The sequence below is a fragment of the Muntiacus reevesi genome, chromosome 1 (genome assembly GCF_963930625.1).
Source record: "Muntiacus reevesi chromosome 1, mMunRee1.1, whole genome shotgun sequence".
In the NCBI taxonomy this organism is placed as follows: domain Eukaryota; kingdom Metazoa; phylum Chordata; class Mammalia; order Artiodactyla; family Cervidae; genus Muntiacus; species Muntiacus reevesi.
The window spans coordinates 156,566,830-156,589,205 of record NC_089249.1 but is presented as its reverse complement, the minus strand read 5'-3'; the positions used below and the strand labels follow the sequence as shown (position 1 = coordinate 156,589,205).

General features: G+C 35.8%; 1 protein-coding gene and 1 non-coding gene across 4 annotated transcripts in view; one reads left to right on the top strand and one right to left on the bottom strand.

Moving 5' to 3' along the window:
- Positions 1-629: 629 nt before the first annotated feature.
- Positions 630-22,376, bottom strand: part of SPATA6 (spermatogenesis associated 6) — a 155,502-nt gene continuing 133,755 nt past the window's right edge. For all 3 annotated transcript variants that reach the window (XM_065913427.1, XM_065913428.1, XM_065913429.1), the window contains 2 exons: positions 21,748-21,839; positions 630-9,923 (listed from right to left, as the gene is read on the bottom strand). In XM_065913427.1, coding sequence (XP_065769499.1) covers positions 9,743-9,923; positions 21,748-21,839 — 273 coding nt within the window. In that variant the 3' untranslated portion in view covers positions 630-9,742. The remainder of the gene's footprint in view (positions 9,924-21,747; positions 21,840-22,376) is intronic.
- TRNAT-AGU (transfer RNA threonine (anticodon AGU)) lies at positions 2,443-2,516 on the top strand. Its single transcript has one exon. It is a non-coding gene; the product is annotated as a tRNA-Thr (tRNA).

Genomic DNA, 22,376 nt, shown 5'->3' with positions numbered 1-22,376 from the left:
TGAAAAATAAGCCTTCTCCAAATATAGATGTGATCAATCAACAAGAACCAAGTATCACCTCTTAAAATCCAATATTAAAACCAATATTTAAGAGGAATACCAAGCAATAGCAGGAGAAATTCAATAGGATATTTATGAGGAAATACTAATATTTGGTTTTAAGTTCTTACTGAGCCACTTATACACCCACTTATATCCCCACTGTGTGACCTGCAAGAGACACCTAATGCAAATTTGAGTTTTCTCATTTGTGAAACTATAGATTATAACCCTGTCCTACCTAATTTATGAACATGCTATAGAGAAATACAACAAAGATAACTTATGCTAAAATGCTTGAAAATGATAACAGGCTATACAAAATACAAGTTATTATTTATCATAGAAGTCTAGTGAAAATAGTTTTTCTAAGGTTTTAAATGTTTGGTGGATTAAATTCACTGAAGTAAAAGGTTCTTTTTCTTCCATTTTCCCCACATAAACACTTGGAAATATTTACTAATACAAAAGCTGGCATCTTCTCTCTCATTTGGAGAAAACAATTACCCCCCTGGGTTTCCAGTGGAACTGAAATTAGTTTGACTGCTTTAGTTTAAGATTATCAACAAAAATATCTCCAAATTACGCAGTTTCTATGCCAAAACACATTCTTTATTCCATATAGCTGTAGGAATGTATAATAAGTGAACAACCGCTGGGCCACAAAGGAGAGTCAGGATAATGCGAAATATTTTTAACATATTCCTGTTGAGTGGTAGATTCCATTCAAGTATATTCTTTTATTTAGCAACAGAACATTACTATAAACAGGATAAATAGGGGGCTATACTAGATAATTGTTTCAGAAAACATACATGTTATAGGTGAATCCATTAGATAATGTCAGCTGTGTAACAATAACAATAACTGTAGTAAATAATATATTTATACAGTCCTTACCATGTGCAAGGCATTGCTTTAAGCACTTTCTATATGTTAACTACTTTAATATTCATAATGATCCCACAGGATTGATAATAGTATCTTCGTTTTACAGATGAGAAAACTAGGCACAAAGAAATCAGGTAACCTGTCAAAACTCACATAGTTATTAAGTGGCTGAAGTGGAATTGGAATCTAGAAGAGTGACTCCAGAGGCTATGTATTTAATCACTAGGCTATTTTTGTGAGCAATGAATAATTCATATGCAGTAAGATGCAACAGCTAAAATATAATCATTCGTCAGCAATTTCCAAAAACAAACATATTTTTTAAAATTATTTTATTTATATCTTAAGTTATAAAGGAATTTTTTGAAATTGCTATTTTTAAAAATTAAGACTTCTAAAGAATTACTTAGCAAACCTGAGATGAGTCTACAGTTTTATGTGCATGTGTATATGTATGTTAGTGCACATACACACATACATACACCTCTGTGACTAGTGTCAAATAGGACAGTTTTCTGAAAAAGGTGACCACTCAACAAATTCTTAAGACTTATAGGGATGTTCATCTGACTGAGATGATCCAGGGTTAATTCTGCTGAATTATGGAGATTTAACTCTAACTTCCAAATGGGGGCTTCCCTCACAGCTCAGTTGGTAAAGAATCTGGGTTCAGGAGTCCTGGGTTCAATCCCCGGGTTGGGAAGATCCCCTGGAGAAGGAAATGGCAATCCACTCCAGTATTTGTTCCTGGAGAATCCCATGGGCAGAGGAGCCTGGCAGGCTACTGCCCACAGGGTCGCAAGAGTCAGACACGACAGCAACTAAACCACCACCACTAGATGGGCAGATAGCATCACTGACTCAATGGACATGAATTTGAGCAAACTCTGGGAGATAGTGGAGGACAGAGGAGCCTGGAGTGCTGCAGTCCATGGGGTTGCAAAGCGTCAGATGTGACTTCGTGACTGAACAACAGCAACAATTTTAACTTCTACCTCTAACACCCTCCAGATCAAAGGAATAGAGTTAATTTGCAAAACACAACTGTGCTAAATCCAAAATAAACAGAGGACAAAATAAACTTCCTAGTATCAAAACTGGTTAATAGGAAGGCCCTCAAACAAGTGAGAGAAGCCACATATAAAGTTCAAGTGGACAATATTCTCAAGGACTAAAGTCACGTGTTTAGTTTCATTTATAAAATCTACCTAAAACCTCTACCAAAGTGCACAACATATACAAGGTTAATAGGATTCTAAATAATAAAAATAAATGATGCTAAGGTCTATGCCTGGGTGGATTTATACACAAAATAATGAAAGGGAAAGGGAAAGATGTCTGCTTTAAGCATCTACTATTTTTTAGGTATAATACTAATCACTTTGCAACATTTACCTAAAATATTCTTCATAGTAACCATCTTAGGTAGGCATCGTTCTCATTTTGTAAAAAATAAAATTAAGGTCTAATATCTCCAGATAGCACCACAGAATAGACTACAAGGCTAAGAAAGGCTCTGTGGCTTAGCTGGTTAAAGCGCCTGTCTAGTAAATAGGAGATCCTGGGTTCAAACCCCAGTGGGGCCTACCAGGGTTCTATTTAGGCTCTGGCAGTTGGTGAAGGACTGGGAAGACTAGCGTGCTGAGATCCATGGGGTCACAGAGTTGGACACGACTAAGTGAACTGAACTGAACTGAATATTATACAACCTACATCAACTAAATAGCTAGTAAACTCAAGAGCCATACTGAAAGAAATCTGATTTGGTCTTGTGTCCTGAAATAATTTTGAAATTTTTTTACATTTATTTCACTTTCTTCAATCAGATCCTCAAGATCTATCAGAATACTATCTTTATACTGACTTGGAAGTTTAGTTATTACAGTTACCCTTTATTGAGCACCATGCTTTGTATGAGGTGTTCCACATGCATTAACCGGTTAAATGAACTCTACGAAAACAGCTTCCATTTCACAAAAGAGAAAATAAGCTCAGAAAAGTTAAGCAGCACAGAGGTTACAAGAAAACAGAGAAAAAAATCTGAAGTTCATTCAACTCTGCAACCAACAGTATTTTTATTATGCTAGATAGATTATTTTTAAAATTGTGAATTTCTTTTCCCAGATCACTTCCCCAAAGTAATTAGGATAATGCTTAACATGTGTCAAAGAACGTCCACATTCATTTTCCTACTTAATCCCAATACTTTTATGAGGAATGGAGGGCAATGTTTATTAATATCTTATTTCACAGGCTAAAAAAAGAGGTTCAGAAAAGTTGTGAAGAAAGCACTTTTTCTATTATTCAGTGTTGTTGTCAATCTCCTAGAAATAGATGTTACTGGAAACGTATGTACATAAATCCTTCAACATTTTGTCTGCATATATCACTAATTTTACTGAAAAACAAACACACACAAAAAAACTCCACAGTGAAGAATGTGTTTCACTGATGAAAATAAGTCTCGAAGAGGATACACCTATTCTCAAATCTACTACATGTGTTCAAAGGCATTAAAGGTTTCCTCTCATTTCTGAACTATATCATAAACTCAGAAGATTAAACTTTTAAAAACTTAAACTGCAACAGAAATGTAGTGATGCTTGTGACAGACTTAAGGTCTATTTTTTTCCTGATAATACTATAGGCACCTATGCTCTTTTGTTTAATATTTACATGGAATACTATTTTTCCATTCCTCCACTTTTAGCCTATGTGTGTCCTTTAATATAAAGTCTCTTGTAGATAGCATATACTTGGATCTTGTTTTATTATCCATTCAGCCACTCTATGTCTTAATTCATTTACATTTAAGGCAATCATTGATAGGAAAGGATTTACTTTTGCCATTTTGCTGTTTTCTGTTTTATATTTTGTCCCTCTATTCCTCTCTTGTGATCTTCCTTTGTGCCTTGTTGATTTTTTTGTAGTAACATTCTTTAATTCTTTTCTTCCTTAATTTTGTGTGTCTTCTTTACATATTTATGTGTGTGTGTGATTATTATGTGGCTGGTTAAAATGTCCACTCCCCAAATACAGATTTCCTATTATGCCCATCAAAATCCCAATGCCATTTTCTATAGGAATAGGAAAAAAAATCATAAAATCACATAGAATCACCAAAGACTCAGAATAACCAAAGTGATCTTAAAAAAGAACAAAAAAGCTGGAGGCATCATACTCCTGATTTCAAACTAAATTATAAATCCAGAGCAATTAAAACAGTATGGTACTGTGATAAAGACAGAAAAAGAGCAGTGGAACAGAATAGACAACCCAGAAATAAAGTAACACACACAGAGTCAACTGATCTTTGAAAGGGAGTCAAGAACATACAAAGGGGAAAAACCAGTCTTTTCAACAAATGGTTAGGAAAATTATATATCCACATGCAAAAAAAAAAGAAAGAAGGAATCAAACCCTTAACTTACATTATACATAAAAATCAAGTCAAAGTGGATTAAAGATTTAAACATAAGACCTGAAATTGTAAAACTCCTAATAGAAAATATAGGGGGAAATCTTGACATTGGTCTTGGCAATGATTTCTTGGCTACGACACCAAAAGCAAAAGCAACAAAAGTAAAAATAGACAAAGTGGAACCACTTCACATAAAACCATATAGAAAGGTTCTTCAGAGCAAAGGAAACAATCAACAACAAAAAGACAATCAATGGGATGAGAGAAAATACTTGCAAATCTTATTATTTATTATAGTACTTCTTTCACTGTAATAAGTAAATGTCAGTTTTTCCCCTATGAACTTGGGTCAGGAACTAGGTTTTTGTTTATCTTTGGACATTAGACCTTCAATAACATTTGTTAAATGGATGAATACTCACAAGTTCCGGTTGTCTAAGGATCTTCATGTAATTAAACTCAAAGTATATCATTCAGAGATAAATAATACTCTCGTAACCCCAATAACAAAAAATTGAGTTTCTCTCCTACTTTTTCATCTTTGTAAATAAATTTCTAGTTAGTTGGATAATCTGGGATTGGGAGGACAATATCTTTCTTAATTTCTAAAAGAGTGTTCCTCAAACTAACTTTCTCCCACCAGGGCTTCAATAATAAGTAAAAAGCACAATTGCTTCGGGTCCACTACTCTCAAGGTGCTTATTATGGTCACATACAAATTAGGACAAGAGCAACAGAGGTTTTTTGTTTATCTGTTTAAGTTATATCTGACTTCAAAAATCCATTTTCAATTCTTGAGTTCTTCCAAGTTCTAGATCATTAACTGATTTCTGGACATTTTCCTCAATCCTGCCTCCACCCTCGTAAATGATCAATATTGAGTATATACCATTTGGGTTTCCTGTTCACAAAAGTCCTTCCCATCTTTCAGTGTTCAGCTAAAAGGTTGCCTCATTTAATGCTGCTCCAAGCCTGTGGTTCTCTTTGTGGTCCATTTTAGCATTCATCATATCCCATCAAAGTGTTTGCAACCTTGTACACAATCTCTAGTTACAGCATTTGGGGTTTTCTGAACAATCATTTTCTCTCCCATTTTCATGCTTTTACAAGTTCTGTTGCATCAAGCTAGCATGCTCTATGCTCATTCTTGCATTATTTTATCATAGACGTTACCATACCATAAATGCTGAAATATATTGTTTTCTTGTCTCTCTCAATAGATTCTTTGTGCTTATGGGAAGATACATTTAAAAAGTTTATACTCTATATCTAACACAGTGCTCAATAAATATGTGATAAATGGGTGAATAAGTGGTTGAATGTGTAACCAGCCCAAGTTCCTAAGATAAGATAAAAATAAACATAATAGTTGTAAAATGGTTGAGTCATTTTGGAAAGCAATTCTTCAAAATGTTAAACAAAGAGTTTCCATATGACCCAACAGTTCTACTCTTGGATGTATATTCAAGGAAAATAAAAACATATATCTATCACAAACTTTACAAATGTTCATAGTACCAGTATTTTTCATAATATCCTCAAGGTGAAAGCAATGAAAATGCCCACCAACTGAATGGATAAACAAAATATGATACATCCCTACAATAGATTAGCAATAAAAAGAAATAAAGTACTACACATGTTACAACAGGTATGAGTCCTGAAAACATTATGCTAGATGAAAGAAGCCAGACAAAAAATTCACGTATTATATAATCCCATTTATATGAAATGTCTAAATGTCCAGAATAGGCATAGAAACAGAAAGCAGATTAGTAGTTGTCAGGAGACAGGGGGAAAAAGGAATGAGGAGCAATTGCTAATGGATACAGGATTCTTTCTGGAGTGATGAAGTATTTTATAATTAGCTAGTGGTTACAGTTGCACAACTCTGTGACTATACTGAAAACCACTCAACTGTATACTTTTAAAGGGTGAATTTTATAGCATATGAACTATCTCAAAAAAGCTGTTATTAAGAAATGAGCACAATAATGAGAATTCTCTTTTTGGTCCAGATTTTTAATCAAGGGCTTAATCTTTGAAATCAGAACACAACTCTGCTGCCAAAAACTTCCTAATCTTCTACATTGATCAATTACACAATTATAAAAATGTTGGAACATTAAAAGTCATTCTAAATTAACCCCTTCCTCACCTTATAGGAAATAAAACTGAGGTCCAAGAAGGATAGATGACTTAAACAAGGTTATACAACTAGTAGTGAAACCAGGGAAGACATACCCTCAGTCCAACGATTCAACTTCTTTCTTAGCTGAATTAACATTTTCCTTCCTTAAATTCCTAGGATTTTTTTAATCTAAAAGAAAAATTATATTAAAAAGGAGACAGACCTATTTATCTTTCATATTATCTAATAACTATTACTAGATTGTAGGAAATATTAAAAAAGGGGTGAAGAGAATAAACTATGGCATCTTTCTGCTTCTCTCAATGAGAAAAGGAAACTATTAGTACTTAGAGGTTTTACTCTTGAAAGATAATACAACATAAGAATTCATAATAATAGTTAAGGAAAACAACAAAGACTACCCTTTCCTCCAGGGAATGGAAATAGACACTTAGTAAAGATGGTAAGTATGTGGAAATGTATATCTGATCCTTCAGGGAGATGTCAAATTTAATTCAGAGGAAAATGTCTCTCAAATATTTTCCAAAGTTCCCCTTTGAGACCCATTTTTTTGGTGGCCTTTATATGATAATGGCAAATATAGGTGCAAAGTAATTTTTTTTTTTTTTTGGTACTTACTCAGGAGATTTTCTATGATAGCAAATATTTTCTTTAAAGTGCATATTTGGTCTTTTTAACAAGAAGCCTGGGCTTCCCTTGTGGCTCAGCTGGTAAAGAATCTGCAGTACAGGAGACCTGGGTTCAATCCCTGGGTTGGGAAGATCCCCTGGAGAAGAACAAGGCTACCCACACTCCAGTATTCTGGCCTGGAGAATTCCAGGGACTATACAGTCCATGGGGTCACAAAGACTCAGACACGACTGAGAGACTTTCACTTCACTTCACTTCACTCATCTTCCCAGATGGCTCTAGGGGTAAAGAACCTGCCTGCCAATGCAGGAGACAGGAGACTCAGGTGCAATCCCTGGGTCAGGAAGATCCCCTGGAGGAGGGCATGGCAACCCACACCAGCATTCTTGCCTGGAGAATCCCATGGACAGAGGAGCCTGGGGGGCTACAGTCCATGGGGTCGCAAAGAGTCAGACACGACTGAAGCTATGTAGCACACCAAGAAGCAACTTTTAAATGGGGGAATTTTTCATTTGTTTACAATCAAGGAGGAAAAGATATTAAGTTTCATTGATATATGATTTTTAAAAAAAAACCATCATTCAATGCTGACCTTCAAAAGCTTATACAAAAATTCATTAGACAACTTACAACCAGACGGAAGCTCAGTGATTGTGGAGTCCAGTATTTTCCTGACTATGTCCACATGTGTCTGCAGATGGCATTTCAGAGGAAGTATCGGGAGTTGGGGGAGAGGAACGGGAGGGGAAAGATAACCATAACAACAAATACTGTTACACGATCAATTTAGTTTAGGAAAGTCTGGGTTAATCAATAAATATTTAATGAACACCAAGTATGTATCAGACTTTCTACTAGATGCTAGAGCGAAGCATGTTTATGCCAGGATTTCTTAGAGCTTCAAACATGCTAATGTTTTTACTAAGATGACCATATGTAGTTTGCCTGGACAATTAACCAGTGTTTTTTTCAGCATCACTAGCACCCCCTTTTCATTCCTGTCATCTTACCCATGACTCTCTAAGTCTGAGTGGTACACAGATTTTTCCTAAACTTACATGACCAATGAAATACTTGTATCTACATTCCTAAAGCCATTTGTTAGAACAGCAGTCCACAAACATGGTTCAGGAAATGCTGACCTACTCCATTCTCTCCATTGATGACTAGGAAATTAGGACCAGAGATCTGAAGCCTAGGACACCTGGCTCCTATCTCTGATGTGCTTTCCAATACACTGCAGATTGCCACAGATAAAACAATCAACATGAAGCTGAAAAGTCATATTATTAGATAACAGGTATTATGTATTTTCTCCAATTAAAAAAATAAATTGCCCAATTTGCATACCAATTCCAACTTAAATAGAGTTTAACTCAAGTATTTTCTTTTAAGATCATAACTATAAAATTAAGATCATAACTATAAAATTATAACTTTGGTTATAAAACTATAACCAAAGAGGAAGTCAATGAGAAAACATTATCTTGTAGTCAACTCTTAAAGTTTATGTCAAGTTTATCATTTCCTGCATTTCTTCTACTCTCTCTAAAAAATACAAGGTAACTAATTTCTTTGTATCTTCAAAGCCTAACTGGCCTCAGATGTGTTTGGAGCCAGGATAGGGGGGGAAGGGGGAAGAAACTAATTTTATCAACCAACAACTTTTGAGTACAAAGAGTTATGCTCTAATATTTCCTCCCCTTTATGGTTCCCAGTTTTTTTTTTTTTTTTTTTTTTAAGTAAGGTTGCTACTTTCATGGGCTATTTGACACCTATTAACACTCTAAAGAGATTAAATTACAATATAAATCCCTTATTCTTTCTGAGTTTCTACAAGCTTTTAAACAAAGGCTGTTTTCTGATTCTGGTTCCACCAAAAGTTTTGACTCTAGAAAAAAACAATGCAAAAAAAAAAAAAATCTATCTTTAAAAATCAGTTATTCACATCTGGGGTCACATTTGGCCATTCCTATTTCTCGCTGTTAGGCATTTTAGGTAACTTAGCTAGCTCTTTTAGAGAAGAGGGAGTAAAGGATTACAGAAACTTTAAAAAGAAAGCTATACCTTAGGAGCTAAGACATATCAATAGCTTTTTCTTAGGGAGCAAACGGTAGAAAACACTAGTTAAAATAGAGTTTAAACTCCTGAGAAATTAATCTCTGTGTATATATATATTTTTGCCCATGACCAAGAAATGAGAGTTAATAATAAAAATAATCTTAGTCAGAACAAGATAACCAGTCAAGCAAATGGAAAGAAAATTACAAGGTGATGAAGGCAGAAGAGCATTTTTAGAGAGAATATGTTCTTGGATTTGTAGCTGGTGACATGAGAGAGATGTGACAGGACAGCTTTTTCCTAATCAGAATGGAGGTTGTGACTATGTGGCAGAACTGTGAGAATACAGCGCTCTCTACTGTGACTGGAAAAAGAAGGCTTGCCCATGATGCTTTATCATATGAAATAATAAACTTATTCAACTCTAACTACTGTGCTCAATTAGAATCACCCATCTAAAAAAAATAAAAGAATACAGGTATTGATTACATCAAATGTTTTCATTGAGAAGTTGACAAGGACACTCATACAGTTTATCGCGGCTGATCTCAGAAGCTTTCCTGTGTATGAGAAACAGAACTACAGGCCTTTTTGTATAAGTTCCTGTATATCTTGTCCATGCTGTTCTCAAAGATGGGTCGGTGGGATTTTCCTTTATAAGAGGCTGCCCTATTGGACCAGTATTCACCATCATCCAAATGGAGAGTGCCACGTGGCCGTTGAAATGAGCTGTAGAAAGGGATATAAAAGATTAAAACAATAATGAAGCAAAATGAGAGGTGGGACATATAAATCAAGTATTTACTAAGTACTTTATAGGCTTGATAACACTTTTTTATTTCTTAGAAATGAAATACTGACTTTTTAAAAGACTAAGTTTATTTTTTAAACAAATAATGAGCCCACTTCAATAAATTAAGTACTTATTATAGATAAGACCTCTCAGGCATGTTAGATGTGCCATATAAAATTGTATGCTCTTGTTATTAAATGTTACAAATGTTAACAGGTGTCTCTATCTCCTGATGGCTTTGCTAAAATGGGATTCTATCTCATACATTTCAGCAATCTTACTAGATTCTATCAAACTTTCTTTACACCTGGTACCACACTTCTTTCACATTGGAAAATTTTGAAAATGATACCATGATTATCCTTACTTTTACTTTGTCCATTCAGTTTCAGAGAGTTAATTAATACAATTTCTAATAATGTTACTATAATTTTTAAAATATTTCAAAAGGCCTTAGCCAAGTCTCAAATGCTATTGCTTTTATATAGTTTCCACCTTTCTTTCATTAGCTTTGCTTAAGAAATAGTCTAGCCAAATGAATACAAGTTCTTTCATACAGTTTCTCACAATCCAAACTCCTGCCTAAAAACAGTCACTCAAAACAGTTTTTTGGACATTCTGAGTCAAATGATAAAGAAATCACATACATAAACACATTAATAGAACATTTCTGGATATACTCTGTACCTCTGCAAATATTCTACAAGTCTAAGCCCCCATGTTTGCCTCTGTTCCCTCATACTACTTTCAGTTCAGTTCAGTCACTCAGTCGTGTCCGACTCTTTGCAACCCCATGGACTGCAACATGCCAGGCTTCCCTGTCCATCACCAACTCCCGGAGTTTGTTCAAACTCATGTCTGTTAAGCTGGTGATGCCATCTAACCATCTCATCCTCTGTCGGCCCCTTCTCCTCCTGCCTTCAATCTTTCCCAGCATCAGGGTCTTTTCCAAGGAGTCAGTTCTTTGCATCAGGGGGCCAAAGTATTGGAGTTTCAGCTTCAGCATCTGTCCTTCCAATGAATATTCAGGACAGATTTCCTTTAGGATTGATTGGTTTGATCTCCTTGCAGTCCAAGGGACTCTCAAGAGTCTTCTTCAACATCACAGTTCAAAAGCATCAATTCTTCAGCGCTCAGCCTTCTGAATGGTCCAACTCTCACATCCTTACATGACTACTGGAACAACCACAACTTTGACTAGATGGACCTTTGTCAGTAAAGTAATGTCTCTGCTTTTTAATATGCTGTTTAGGTTGGTCATAGCTTTTCTTCCAAGGAGCAAGCATCTCTTAATTTCATGGCAGTGGTCACCATCTGCAGTGGGTTTGGAGTCCAAGAAAATAAAGTCTCTCACTGTTTCCATTGTTTCCCCATCTATTTGCCATGAAGTGATGGGACCGGATATCATGATCTTAGTTTTCTGAATGTTGAGTTTTCAGCCAGCTTTTTCACTCTCCTCTTTCACTTTCATCAAGAGGCTCTTTAGATCCTGTTTGCTTTCTGCCATAAGGGTGGTGTTATCTGCATATCTGAGGTTATTGATATTTTTCCAGGCAATCTTGATTCCATGTTGTGCTTCATCCAGCCTGGCATTTCACATGATGTACTCCACATAGAAGTTAAACAAGCAGGGTGACAATATACAGCCTTGACGTATTCCTTTCCCAATTTGGAACCATTGTTCCATGTCCAGTTCTAAATGCTGCTTCCTGACCTGCATACAGATTTCTCAGGAGGCAGGTAAGATGGTCCAGTATTCCCATCTCTTTCAGAATTCTCCACATTGCAAAGCCCTCATAATACTGTAGGAGTCCCCATATGTTGTCTTTTGTTCATTTGATTGTATTTGCTTTATTTGTTGCTGTGTTTTGTTTTACATCAAGTCATACACTAATTAATATTCACAAAGCACAGATCTGTACTCTATCTCCCTGTTGTCCAAAGTCATCAACTTTACTGCATAATAATGTCCTTTTCTGAATTCTGTATTTTGCCAGGCTAGTTCTGCCACAATAAACCTACTCAACACAAATTTGAATTTCTATTAAGCCACTACCCAAATCTCAGAAAAGTAAGAAATAGTAGGGACATTTACTTTCAAAATCATTGTGTAGGTTTTTCTGATATTGTAAATCAAATTCCTAATCTCTATCATAAATTACTGTATTTAATGCCATCAGGCATAGATTTGCTACTGCTTTGGTATTATTAGACAATGCTTTTTTTTTCATATCACAAAGCTGCTTTAAAATATCAATGCCATCTCAATGGCTTACAATGAATAAATAAAGTCCAGTAACCTTTTTAGAAGCAACTGTGAACCTGAAAATTTTCTGTAAAAAAAGAGCTGATGTGGTCAAAATAGACATCCTAATGCTTTAAAAATCTTGCAGATTTTGACAGGGAATTATTTCTTTTTAAAATTGTAAAACTTTCATTTTAGTAGACAGTACTGTGGTTCTCTGGAAAGAATTGGGAATTGGCTCATCCTGTAAGTCTGAATTGTAAAATAGAGATGTTTGCAAAACAGGTCCTAATATAGTCCATGGATAGGTGCAAAAAAAGAACAGCAGAATCTTAAAAGCAACATTTACTTCTAGACATGGAAGCACTGGCTATCTAACTAATAGATTGCAAACATATTGAATCAATTCCAATTTTCCCTTGTTGAGAACATTAATAAGCTTAAAATAGGTAAGTGACACTAAAACATCTTATTATAGTAATAGGCTTTTAAAGACCACACTTCTGTATTTTACCAAGAGTATCTCCAGAATCCATTCATTCAAAGCACTCAAAGTTCCTATTACAAAACATGGCATCAGTGCCATGTAGCATAAAATGGTTATCTTCAAAGCAGGATAAAATTGCTATTTTATTAAATGCAGCATAGATACATTTTTTAAGCAATTTTCTCTTGCTACTTCAATAGGGAGCTCTCTATTTAATTATGACAATGCTATAAAGAAAAAAAAAGGAACAGAGACTAGGATAATATCTGTGAACTAAGCACTTTCAAAATTTAAATGTTGTTAAGATATAAATTATAAATTTTTAAAGCCTAGCATTTATTTAGAGAAGAGAAAGGTCTTAGGCAGCTTAACATGTACTAGGTACAAAGGGCATGACTAGGTTTTATACTCAGAAAAGGAGGAACTCACTTGAAACCCTGACAGTGTTTTCTGTATCAGTATGAAACGAAGACCAAGTACATACTACTTTACACACAGTATTGAGATAACATATCTATAAAGTGATATACATGAAAAAAAGGTCAGAGGGTAAGATATATGGCATACAAATGATATTAATTCTAATAAATAATTGGAAGGTGATGAGAATAAAAAATGGCCATTTGCCACTTGTACTCAACCAGAGTTGAAAGTGACTTTAAAAGATGATGATACATATTCTCTACCTAAAGCTTGTGATTGAAGATTCAATATAATTAAACATATAAGAGATGAATTCCTTCTTACAATACTTAGTAAAGGTTCCTACCAAGCCAAACTTTGACAAAACATGGAGAATAGTATTGAGGATGTGATATATGCTCTATAGACATTGGAGGGATGGATGATGAATGAAGGGATGCAAAAGTAGGAAGTCAAGAGATACCTGGAGTAACAGGCAAATTTGGTCTTAGAGTACTAAATGAAGCAGGGCAAAGGCTAACAGAGTTTTGCCAAGAGAGTGCACTGGTCATAGCAAACACCTTTTCTAAAAACACAAGAGACAACTCTACACATGGACATCACCAGATGGTCAATACTGAGGTCAGACTGATTATATTCTTTGCAGCCAAAGATGGAGAAGCTCTATGCAGTCAGCAAAAAACAAGATCGGGAGCTGACCGTGACTCAGATCATGAACTCTTTAAATTCAGACTTAAATTGAAGTAGGGAAAACCAGTAGGTCATTCAGGTATGACCTAAATCAAATCCCTTATGACTATACAGTGTAAGTGCCAAATAGATTCAAGGGATTAGATTTGATAGAGTGCCTGAAGAACTATGGATGGAGGTTTGTGACACTATACAGGAGGCAGTGATCAAGACAATCCCCAAGAAAAAGAAATGCAAAAAGGCAAAATGGTTTTCTGAGGAGGCCTAACAAATAGCTGAGAAAAGAAGAGAAGCGAAAAGTAAAGGAGAAAAGGAATGATACTCCCATTTGAATGCAGAGTTCCAAAGAACAGCAAGGAGAGGTAGAAAGCCTTCCTCAGTGATCAATGCAGAGAAATATAGGAAAACAATAGAATGGGAAAGACAGATCTCTTCAAGAAAATTAGAAATATGAAGGGAACATTTCATGCAAAGATGGGCATAATAAAAGGCAGAAATGGTATGGACCTAACAGAAGCAGAATATATTAAGAAGAGGTGGGAAGAATACACCAAAGAACTATAAAAAAAAAAAAAAAAAGATCTTCACAACCCAGACAATCACTGTGGTATGAACACTCACCTAGAGCGAGACATCCTGGAATACTAAGTCAAGTGGGCCTTAGAAAGCATCACTATGAACAAAGCTAGTGGAGGTAATGGAAATCCAATTGAACTATTTCAAAAGATGATGCTGTTAAAGTGTTGCACTCAATAGGTCAGCAAGTTTGGAAAACTCAGCAGTGGCCAACGACTGGAAAAGGTAGGTTTTCATTCCAATCCCAAAGAAAGGCAATGCCAAAGAATGCTCAAACTATTGCACAACTGCATTCATCTCACACACTAGCAAAGTAAAGTTCAAAATTCTCCAAGCAAGGCTTCAGTAGTACGTGAATCAAGAACTTCCGGATGTTCAAGCTAGATTTAGGAAAGGCAGAGGAACCAGAGATCAAATTGCTAATATCCATTGGATCATCAAAAAAGCAAGAGAGTTCCAGAAAAACATCTACTTCTGCTTTACTGACTAAGCCAAAGCCTTTGACTGTGTAGATCACAACAAACTCTGGAAAATTCTTCAAGAGATGGGAATACCAGACTATCTTACCTGCCTCCTGAGAAATCTGTATGCAGGTCAAGAAGCAATAGTTAGAACTGGACATGGAGCAGTGGACTGGTTACAAATTGGGAAAGGAGTACGTCAAGGCTGTATATTGCCACCCTGCTTATTTAACTTCTATGCAGAGTACATCATGTGAAATGCCGGGCTGGATGAAGCACAAGCTGGAATCAAAATTGCCTGAAGAAATATCAATAACCTCAGATATGCAGATGACACCACCCTTATGGCAGAAAGCGAACAGGAACTGTTCTGCGAAAGTGAAAGTGGAGAGTGAAAGCTGGCTAAAAACTCAACATTCAGAAAACTAAGATCATGGCATCCAGTTCCATCACTTCATGGCAAATAGATGGGGAAATGATGTAAACAGTGAGAGACTTTATTTTCTTGGACTCCAAAGTCACTGCAGATGGTGACCACTGCCATGAAATTAAAAGATGCTTGCTCCTTGGAAGAAAAGCTATAACCAACCTAAACAGCATATTAAAAAGTAGAGACATTACTTTACTGACAAAGATCCATCTAGTCAAAGTTACAGTTTTTCCAATAGTCATGTATGGACGTGAGAGCTGGACCATAAAAAAAGCTGAGAGCCACAGTTTTGATGCTTTTAAACTGTGGTGTTGGAGAAGACTCTTGAGAGTCCCTTGGACTGCAAGGAGGTCAAACCAGTCAATTCTAAAGGAAACCTGTTGCTTCCATGTCCTGGCTATTATAAACAGTGCTGCGATGAAAAAAAAAAAAAAAAAAAAAAAAAATAAAGGAAACCTGTCCTGAATATTCACTGAAAAGACTGATGCTGAAGCTGAAACTACAATACTTTGACATCTGTTGTGAAGAATAGACTCACTGGAAAAGACCCTGATGCTGGGCAAGATTGAAGACAGGAGAAAGGCCTGACAGAGGATGAGATGGTTGGATGGCATCACTGACTCAATGGACATGAATTTAAGCAAGCTCCAGGAGTTGGTGATGGACAGGGAAGCCTGGCATGCTGCAGTCCATGGGGTCACAAAGAGTCAGATACAAATGAGTGACTGAACTAAATATACTGGATGTATGTATGTATGGATGTATGGATAGATGGAAGTAAGGAAGGTAGGAAGGAAAGTATTCAAAATCTTGGAGATCAGGATAGATGATAGAGAGAGGCTTTAATATGAGGTAATAAAATCATCAAAGCATTTTGCATCTTTAAAGACACAACAGAAAATAAAATGTCATAAAATATCATTAAAGTCATCAAGAGACTTCTGGTTCAAGATGCCGAAATAGAAAGACATGCACTCAACTCCCCCTGCAAAAGCACCAAAATCACAGCTAGCTATTGAATAACTATCCACAGGAGGACCCTGGAGCCTACCAAAAAAGATACCCCATGTCCAAAGGCAAAGAAGAGGCTGCACTGAGATAGTAGGAGAGGCACAACCACAATAAAATCAAATTCCATACCCGCTGGGTGGGGGGCTCACAAACTGGAGACCAATAGTACCAAAGAAGTTCTCCCGCTATTGTGAATGTTCGGAACCCCACATCAGGCTTCCCAGTCTGGCCACCCGACAAAGGGACTGGGAATCTGCAGGGAATCCGACCTTGAAGACCAGAGGTGTCTGATTATAAGACTTCCACAGGGCTGGGGGAAACAGAGACTCCAGTCTTAGAGGGCACAAAACAAAACCTTGTGTGCACCAAGACTCAGAAGAAAGGAGCAGTGATTCTACAGGAAACTGAACCAAAACTACCTGCTAGTGTTGGAGGGTCTGCTGGGGAGGTGTGGGTCATAGGGGCCCACCACAGGGATGGGGGGACTGGTAGCAGCTGTCTGGGAAAGTCCCGTTTGGAGGTCACCCTTAACTCCCAGGGATGGGTCACCTCAGGCCAAAAAGCTACCAGGGAGGCAGCAAACCCTTCCCATCAGCAGATAATTGAATCAAAGCTTTACTGAGCAAGGCCCTGCCCACCAGAGCAAGAACCAGTTTTTCCCAGCACAGTCCCTCTCATCAAGAAGCTTACACAAGCCTCTTAGCCTCTTCCATCAGAGGGAAGGCAGAAGAAGCAAGAAGAACCACAATCCCACAGGGAGTAAAACAAAACCATGTTACAGAAAGTTAATTAGTATGAAAAAGCAGAAAGTTACATTCCAGATGAAGGGACAAGATAAAAATCCCAGAAAAACAAATGAAGTGGAGATAGGCAATCTTCCAGATAAAGAACTCAGAATAATGATAGTGAATATGATTCAGGATCTTGGAAAAAGAATGGAGGCAAAGATTGCAAGAAATGTCTACCAAAGACCTACAACAACTAAAAAACAAACAGAGATGAATAGTACACTAGAAGGAATCCACAGCAGAATAACTGAGACAGAAGCACAGATAAATGACCTGGGGGACAGAATGGTGGAAACCACTGCCACAGAACAGAACATAGAAAAAAGGGTGAAAAGAAATGATGACAGCCTAAAAGACCTCTGGAACAACATTAACACATGAACATTCACATTAAAGGGTTCCCAGGAGGACAACAGAGAGAAAGGACCCGAGAAAATATTTGAAGAGATAATAGCTGAAAACTTCCCTAACATGGAAAAGGAAATAATCAACCATGTCTTGGAAGCACACAGAGTCCCAGGCAAGATAAACTGAAGGAGGAATACACCGAGACACATAATAATCAAACCAACAAAAATTAAAGACAGAGATAAAATATTAAAGCGACAAGGGAAAAACAACAAAAAAAATACAAGGTAACTCCCATCAGGCTGATTTCTCAAAAGAAACTTTATAAGACAGAAGGGAACAGCATGACATATTTAAAGTGAGGAAAGGGAAGAATGTACAACCAAGAATACTCTACTCAGCAAGACTCTCCTTCAGATTTGATGGAGAAATCAAAAGTTTTACAGACAAGCAAAAGTTAAGAGAATTGCACCACCAAACCAGCTTTACAACAAATGCTAAAGGAACTCTCAGCAGAAAACAAGAGAAGGAAAAGCCCTACCTAAAGAAAATAAACCCCAAACAATTAAGGAAATGGTAATAGGATTACCTTAAGGTAAGATTTAATTACCTTAAATGTAAATGAATTAAATGAACCAACCAAAAGACACAGATTGGCTGAGCAGATGACAACATGTCCATGTATGCATTTCCACTTACATCACTCTACTTGACCCCCAAATTGTATGCAATTATTTTGTATTGTTAGGTTAATCATGTTCCCATTATGACTTGCAATTGTAATTATCTTTTATTTTTTGTCTGGCTATTGATTGTGAAAACTGATAAACATCTTTTACTATTGTGATTATGTAACTATTATCCACTTAATACTACTGTATCATGATTGGTCAACAAAAAAATTATAGAATTCTATATCACCAAAACTACCATTTAATAGAAAAACCTGTAATCACTTTTTAAAATCCATATGCATATCAGAAATATCTTGGAATTTTTTGGAAAAAAAAAAGACATCAAGATTTCTTGATAAATTACAGCAGTAGTTCTCAAACTTTAACACACATCAGAGTCATCTGGAGGGCTTATTACTACTCAGATTATTGAGCCTCACACCCAAAATAACTAACTGAGTATGTCTGAGGTGGGGTCCAAGAACTTGGATTTCTAACAAATACCAGGGTATTTATGATACTACTGGTCTAGGAACTACAGTAAATTATTGGCTTTTCTATAGAAATGTGAAAATTTAGGGAAAAAATTGGATGTTGTTTAACTTCTTTTACTATTCACATAAACTATATAGTAAACATTAATAGAAGTTTATTCAAATGAATTTACTGAAGACTGGTTACTTACAGGTCACTTTCTTAGATATGTAGAACTGAGCCACTGACAAGAAATAAGATCTGATAGCTTTCATCATCAATTCCACTGTTGATTCCTCATCTAGAGATGTTATTAGATATCACAACCATAAAATGTGTTTACTTAAGTAATGCCTTAAAGCTTCAACAAATGCAATTTATCATTATTAATAAAGGGCCTAATTTTAATATCTTAATTTTTTTAAAAAATTGAGCTCCTCGCACACATTAGAGACCTTGATACGCAGTCAAAAACAAAGGTAGGCAAAACATCCATGCCTTACGCTTAACACGAGGAGGCAAGACAGACACAGAATGAACCAATCATTATGAGATAAATACTGCCAATTGAAAATATGTATGTGAGAGGAAATGGTAGGATAAAGGAAAAAACGCAGTCTAAGGAGATCCAACCAGTCCATCCTAAAGGAAATCGGTCCTGGGTCTTCATTGGAAGGACTGATGTTGAAGCTGAAACTTTGGCCACCTGATGCAAATGGCTGACTCATCTGAAAAGACCCTGATGTTGGGAAAGATTGAAGGCATGAGGAGAAGGGGACGACAGAGGATGAGATGGTTAGATGGCATCACTGACTCAATGGACATGAGTTTGGGTAAACTCCGGGAGCTGGTGATGGACAGGGAGGCCTGGGGTGTTGCAGTTCGTGGGGTCACAGAGAGTTGGACATGACTGAGTGACTGAACTGAACTGAACTGCTGAGGTCATAAAAGGTATCTCAGAAGATGTAATAACTTCAACTTAGTCCTAAAGAATGGATAGACATTCACTAGACAAACAAGATGGCATTGGTTATTCTCTATATCATACTATAACAGAACCAAGGCACAAATTATCTGAAACATCATAATATACCAGGTAACACAAAATCCAAAGAATTCAAATTAGAATTAAGCAACATTTTTCTCACTTAAAACTGAAAGCTTATTCTTGTTCAAGGGACTTTAAGTCTGTATATTATTTTGATTTTTTTTTTCCATTTACTAGTACCAAAGACAGCTTTTTGGTTATGTGTTACACCTTGGTAAATTTATCAAGTTAACTGGATAGTAAGCATTAGGTAGGAGATTAAAACTACAGTCAATCTGTGTTATTCAAAAATACATAGTCAAAGTTTAAAATAGTCACTTTGAGATTGTGTTATAAACAGTTTCATAATTATAACATTTATGTTCAGCATATTCCTATTGTTAGTAACCTGCAAAAATATGCACAAGTAAACAGAAAACAGTTTATATCAATAGCTAGTTCCATAAAAGGACAATAATAGCTAAAAATTCAGGGAAATAGTTATAAATGGCCATCTCATGTTCTAAACATGAAATTGAAATTATTTTTATACTCTTCTCTATTTCTGTGGCCAATTCCCATCATGAAGTGTCACCCGTTGCCTGATCTTAGTTAGGACTAATTCTCAAACTGGATAGTGATGCTAGAATTGGATAGTGATGCTAGAATTATACAACAATGTAGAGAATTTTCAACATCCTGAAAACTGAGGAAATTTGAAATATATATAGAAGGTATTAAAAAGAGAAAGAGCATCTCAGGACCCTGGTAACTGGTAACAGTACAATAGCAAATGTCTAAAATTTCCTGAAAGACAGGCAGTACGAAAGTTGAGAAGGACTATCTTGATGGTAGTAAATTCTTTCCCCAATCCAGTTCTCAAATCCCAAATTATTAGAAGTAAAAGGTCACTTAAAAATGCTGATTTCTAGGTCTCACTCCTATATATAAGGAACCAGAATCTATGGAAGTAGAAAGTAGAAATCTATATTTTTAGAAGCATATCATGAATATAAAATTTTGAAAATCAGACCCTTTATCAACCCTTTATCAACCCTACTCACTTCTTACCCGAATTAGAATTAATTATGTGGATATAGAACACAAAACTGGAATGATAACCCATATGACAATAATTTAGGGAATAGAAGTGTAAGTAACAATAATAAAAGGTAAAAATTCTTCCCAAGGTATGTACTTTCTTGAACCTTCCTTTTCCTGTTTGGATTGCTTTTTCTTCAAAATCACTTAAAATACACTACTACCCTATATGAGAGGGAAGGAAAGTAGTGTATTCCTCTAAGATCGGGAAGCAGTAACTTTGCACAGGAGTTCACATTTATAGTCTGTGTAATGAACACAAGGAAAAGTCCTCACATGTTCAAGAAATGTTTACATGAGCCTGCCACGGTAAAGATCAGAGATTTCAGTCCATATCCCTGGTTAGCAATAAAACATATTCCATTATCTGGAACTATTTTCCTTACACTTGTTCAGAAAACTCAGGAAGGTGGAAGACATAGTAATCAGTGGTATAGCATCAATCAGTCATACAGACTCAGAAAAATTTCAGTTATATTAACTCACAATTTACACATTCAGTTTTTAACACCACACTTAATTGCAATTAACACAGAGTTTTCAAAAGTCTTCATGAGCTCTGTTAGTATAATTTTGCAAAAATTTTATTAGTACTATAACATTTCTGAAATTTTAGACTAGAAGAGCTGAATTTCTCCTATACTACTGAAAAATAATTTTTAAATTATAATAAAATAATTTAGCTTACTTATGGACAAAAATTATGAAACCTGTTGTTTGGATGAGAGTTGATACATCCTGAAATAAATTAGAACTATGTGGATTTGCAAGGCAGTCAAATACACTGTAAATCTTAAGTAGAAAGAAAGGGAACACCATTAACTGACCATATCTGTTTTCACTGAAAATTTTCAGTAATGCAAACATTAAAATATTTTACTAGGATTTTATATAGCTAAAATAAAATATAAATAAGTAAATAAATAAATATATAAATTTGCCACAAATCCTGCAGATTAAAAACACAGTTATTTTGATACTAACTATGAGCAGATCTCTGTACACTGCATTAGTCAAGCACATACCTATACTCTGGGTCGCTGTCATAGGCAGAGTCTCTATATAAAAGACCTCTTTTCAGTTCCAGTTCCTCTTCTTTCTCTGGGTCTCGCTCATCCTGAAAAATTCAAAGATTTCCATTAATTTACTTTATAATTAAAATGACACCCATATTTCTTTGGTAATTGTGATCCCCCTCTCTCAATACAAGAGACTGAACTAAATGCTGAATTTCTTGGGAAAAGAAACAAAAAGGTAACTGAGAATTTATTATTCTGTTAAATAAAACTAACATAGCTTTTTTTCTATTACAGTATCACTTACACTGCTTATCGAAGACCAGCACACAGTAGATGTTTCTTGCATCAGTGAATGATTAGGAATGGATACTGTGTCAGGATACATAACAAAGTGTGCAGCAAGGGATAGTTCACATACTGTTATGTGGACTCCAAAAAGATTATACCTACGATCTGAAAAATAAGTATTTGGGAAAACTATGTAGATGTAAGCATTTAGACATACCTATGATCTCCCAAAGATGTGACTTAGTTTTACCACTCATATGCCAAAATGCAGTAACAAGCCACGAGAAGCGAAAACAAAAGCAAAGTAGTTGTAATCAAAACATAAGGTTCCTCTTCCTCCAGGCAGC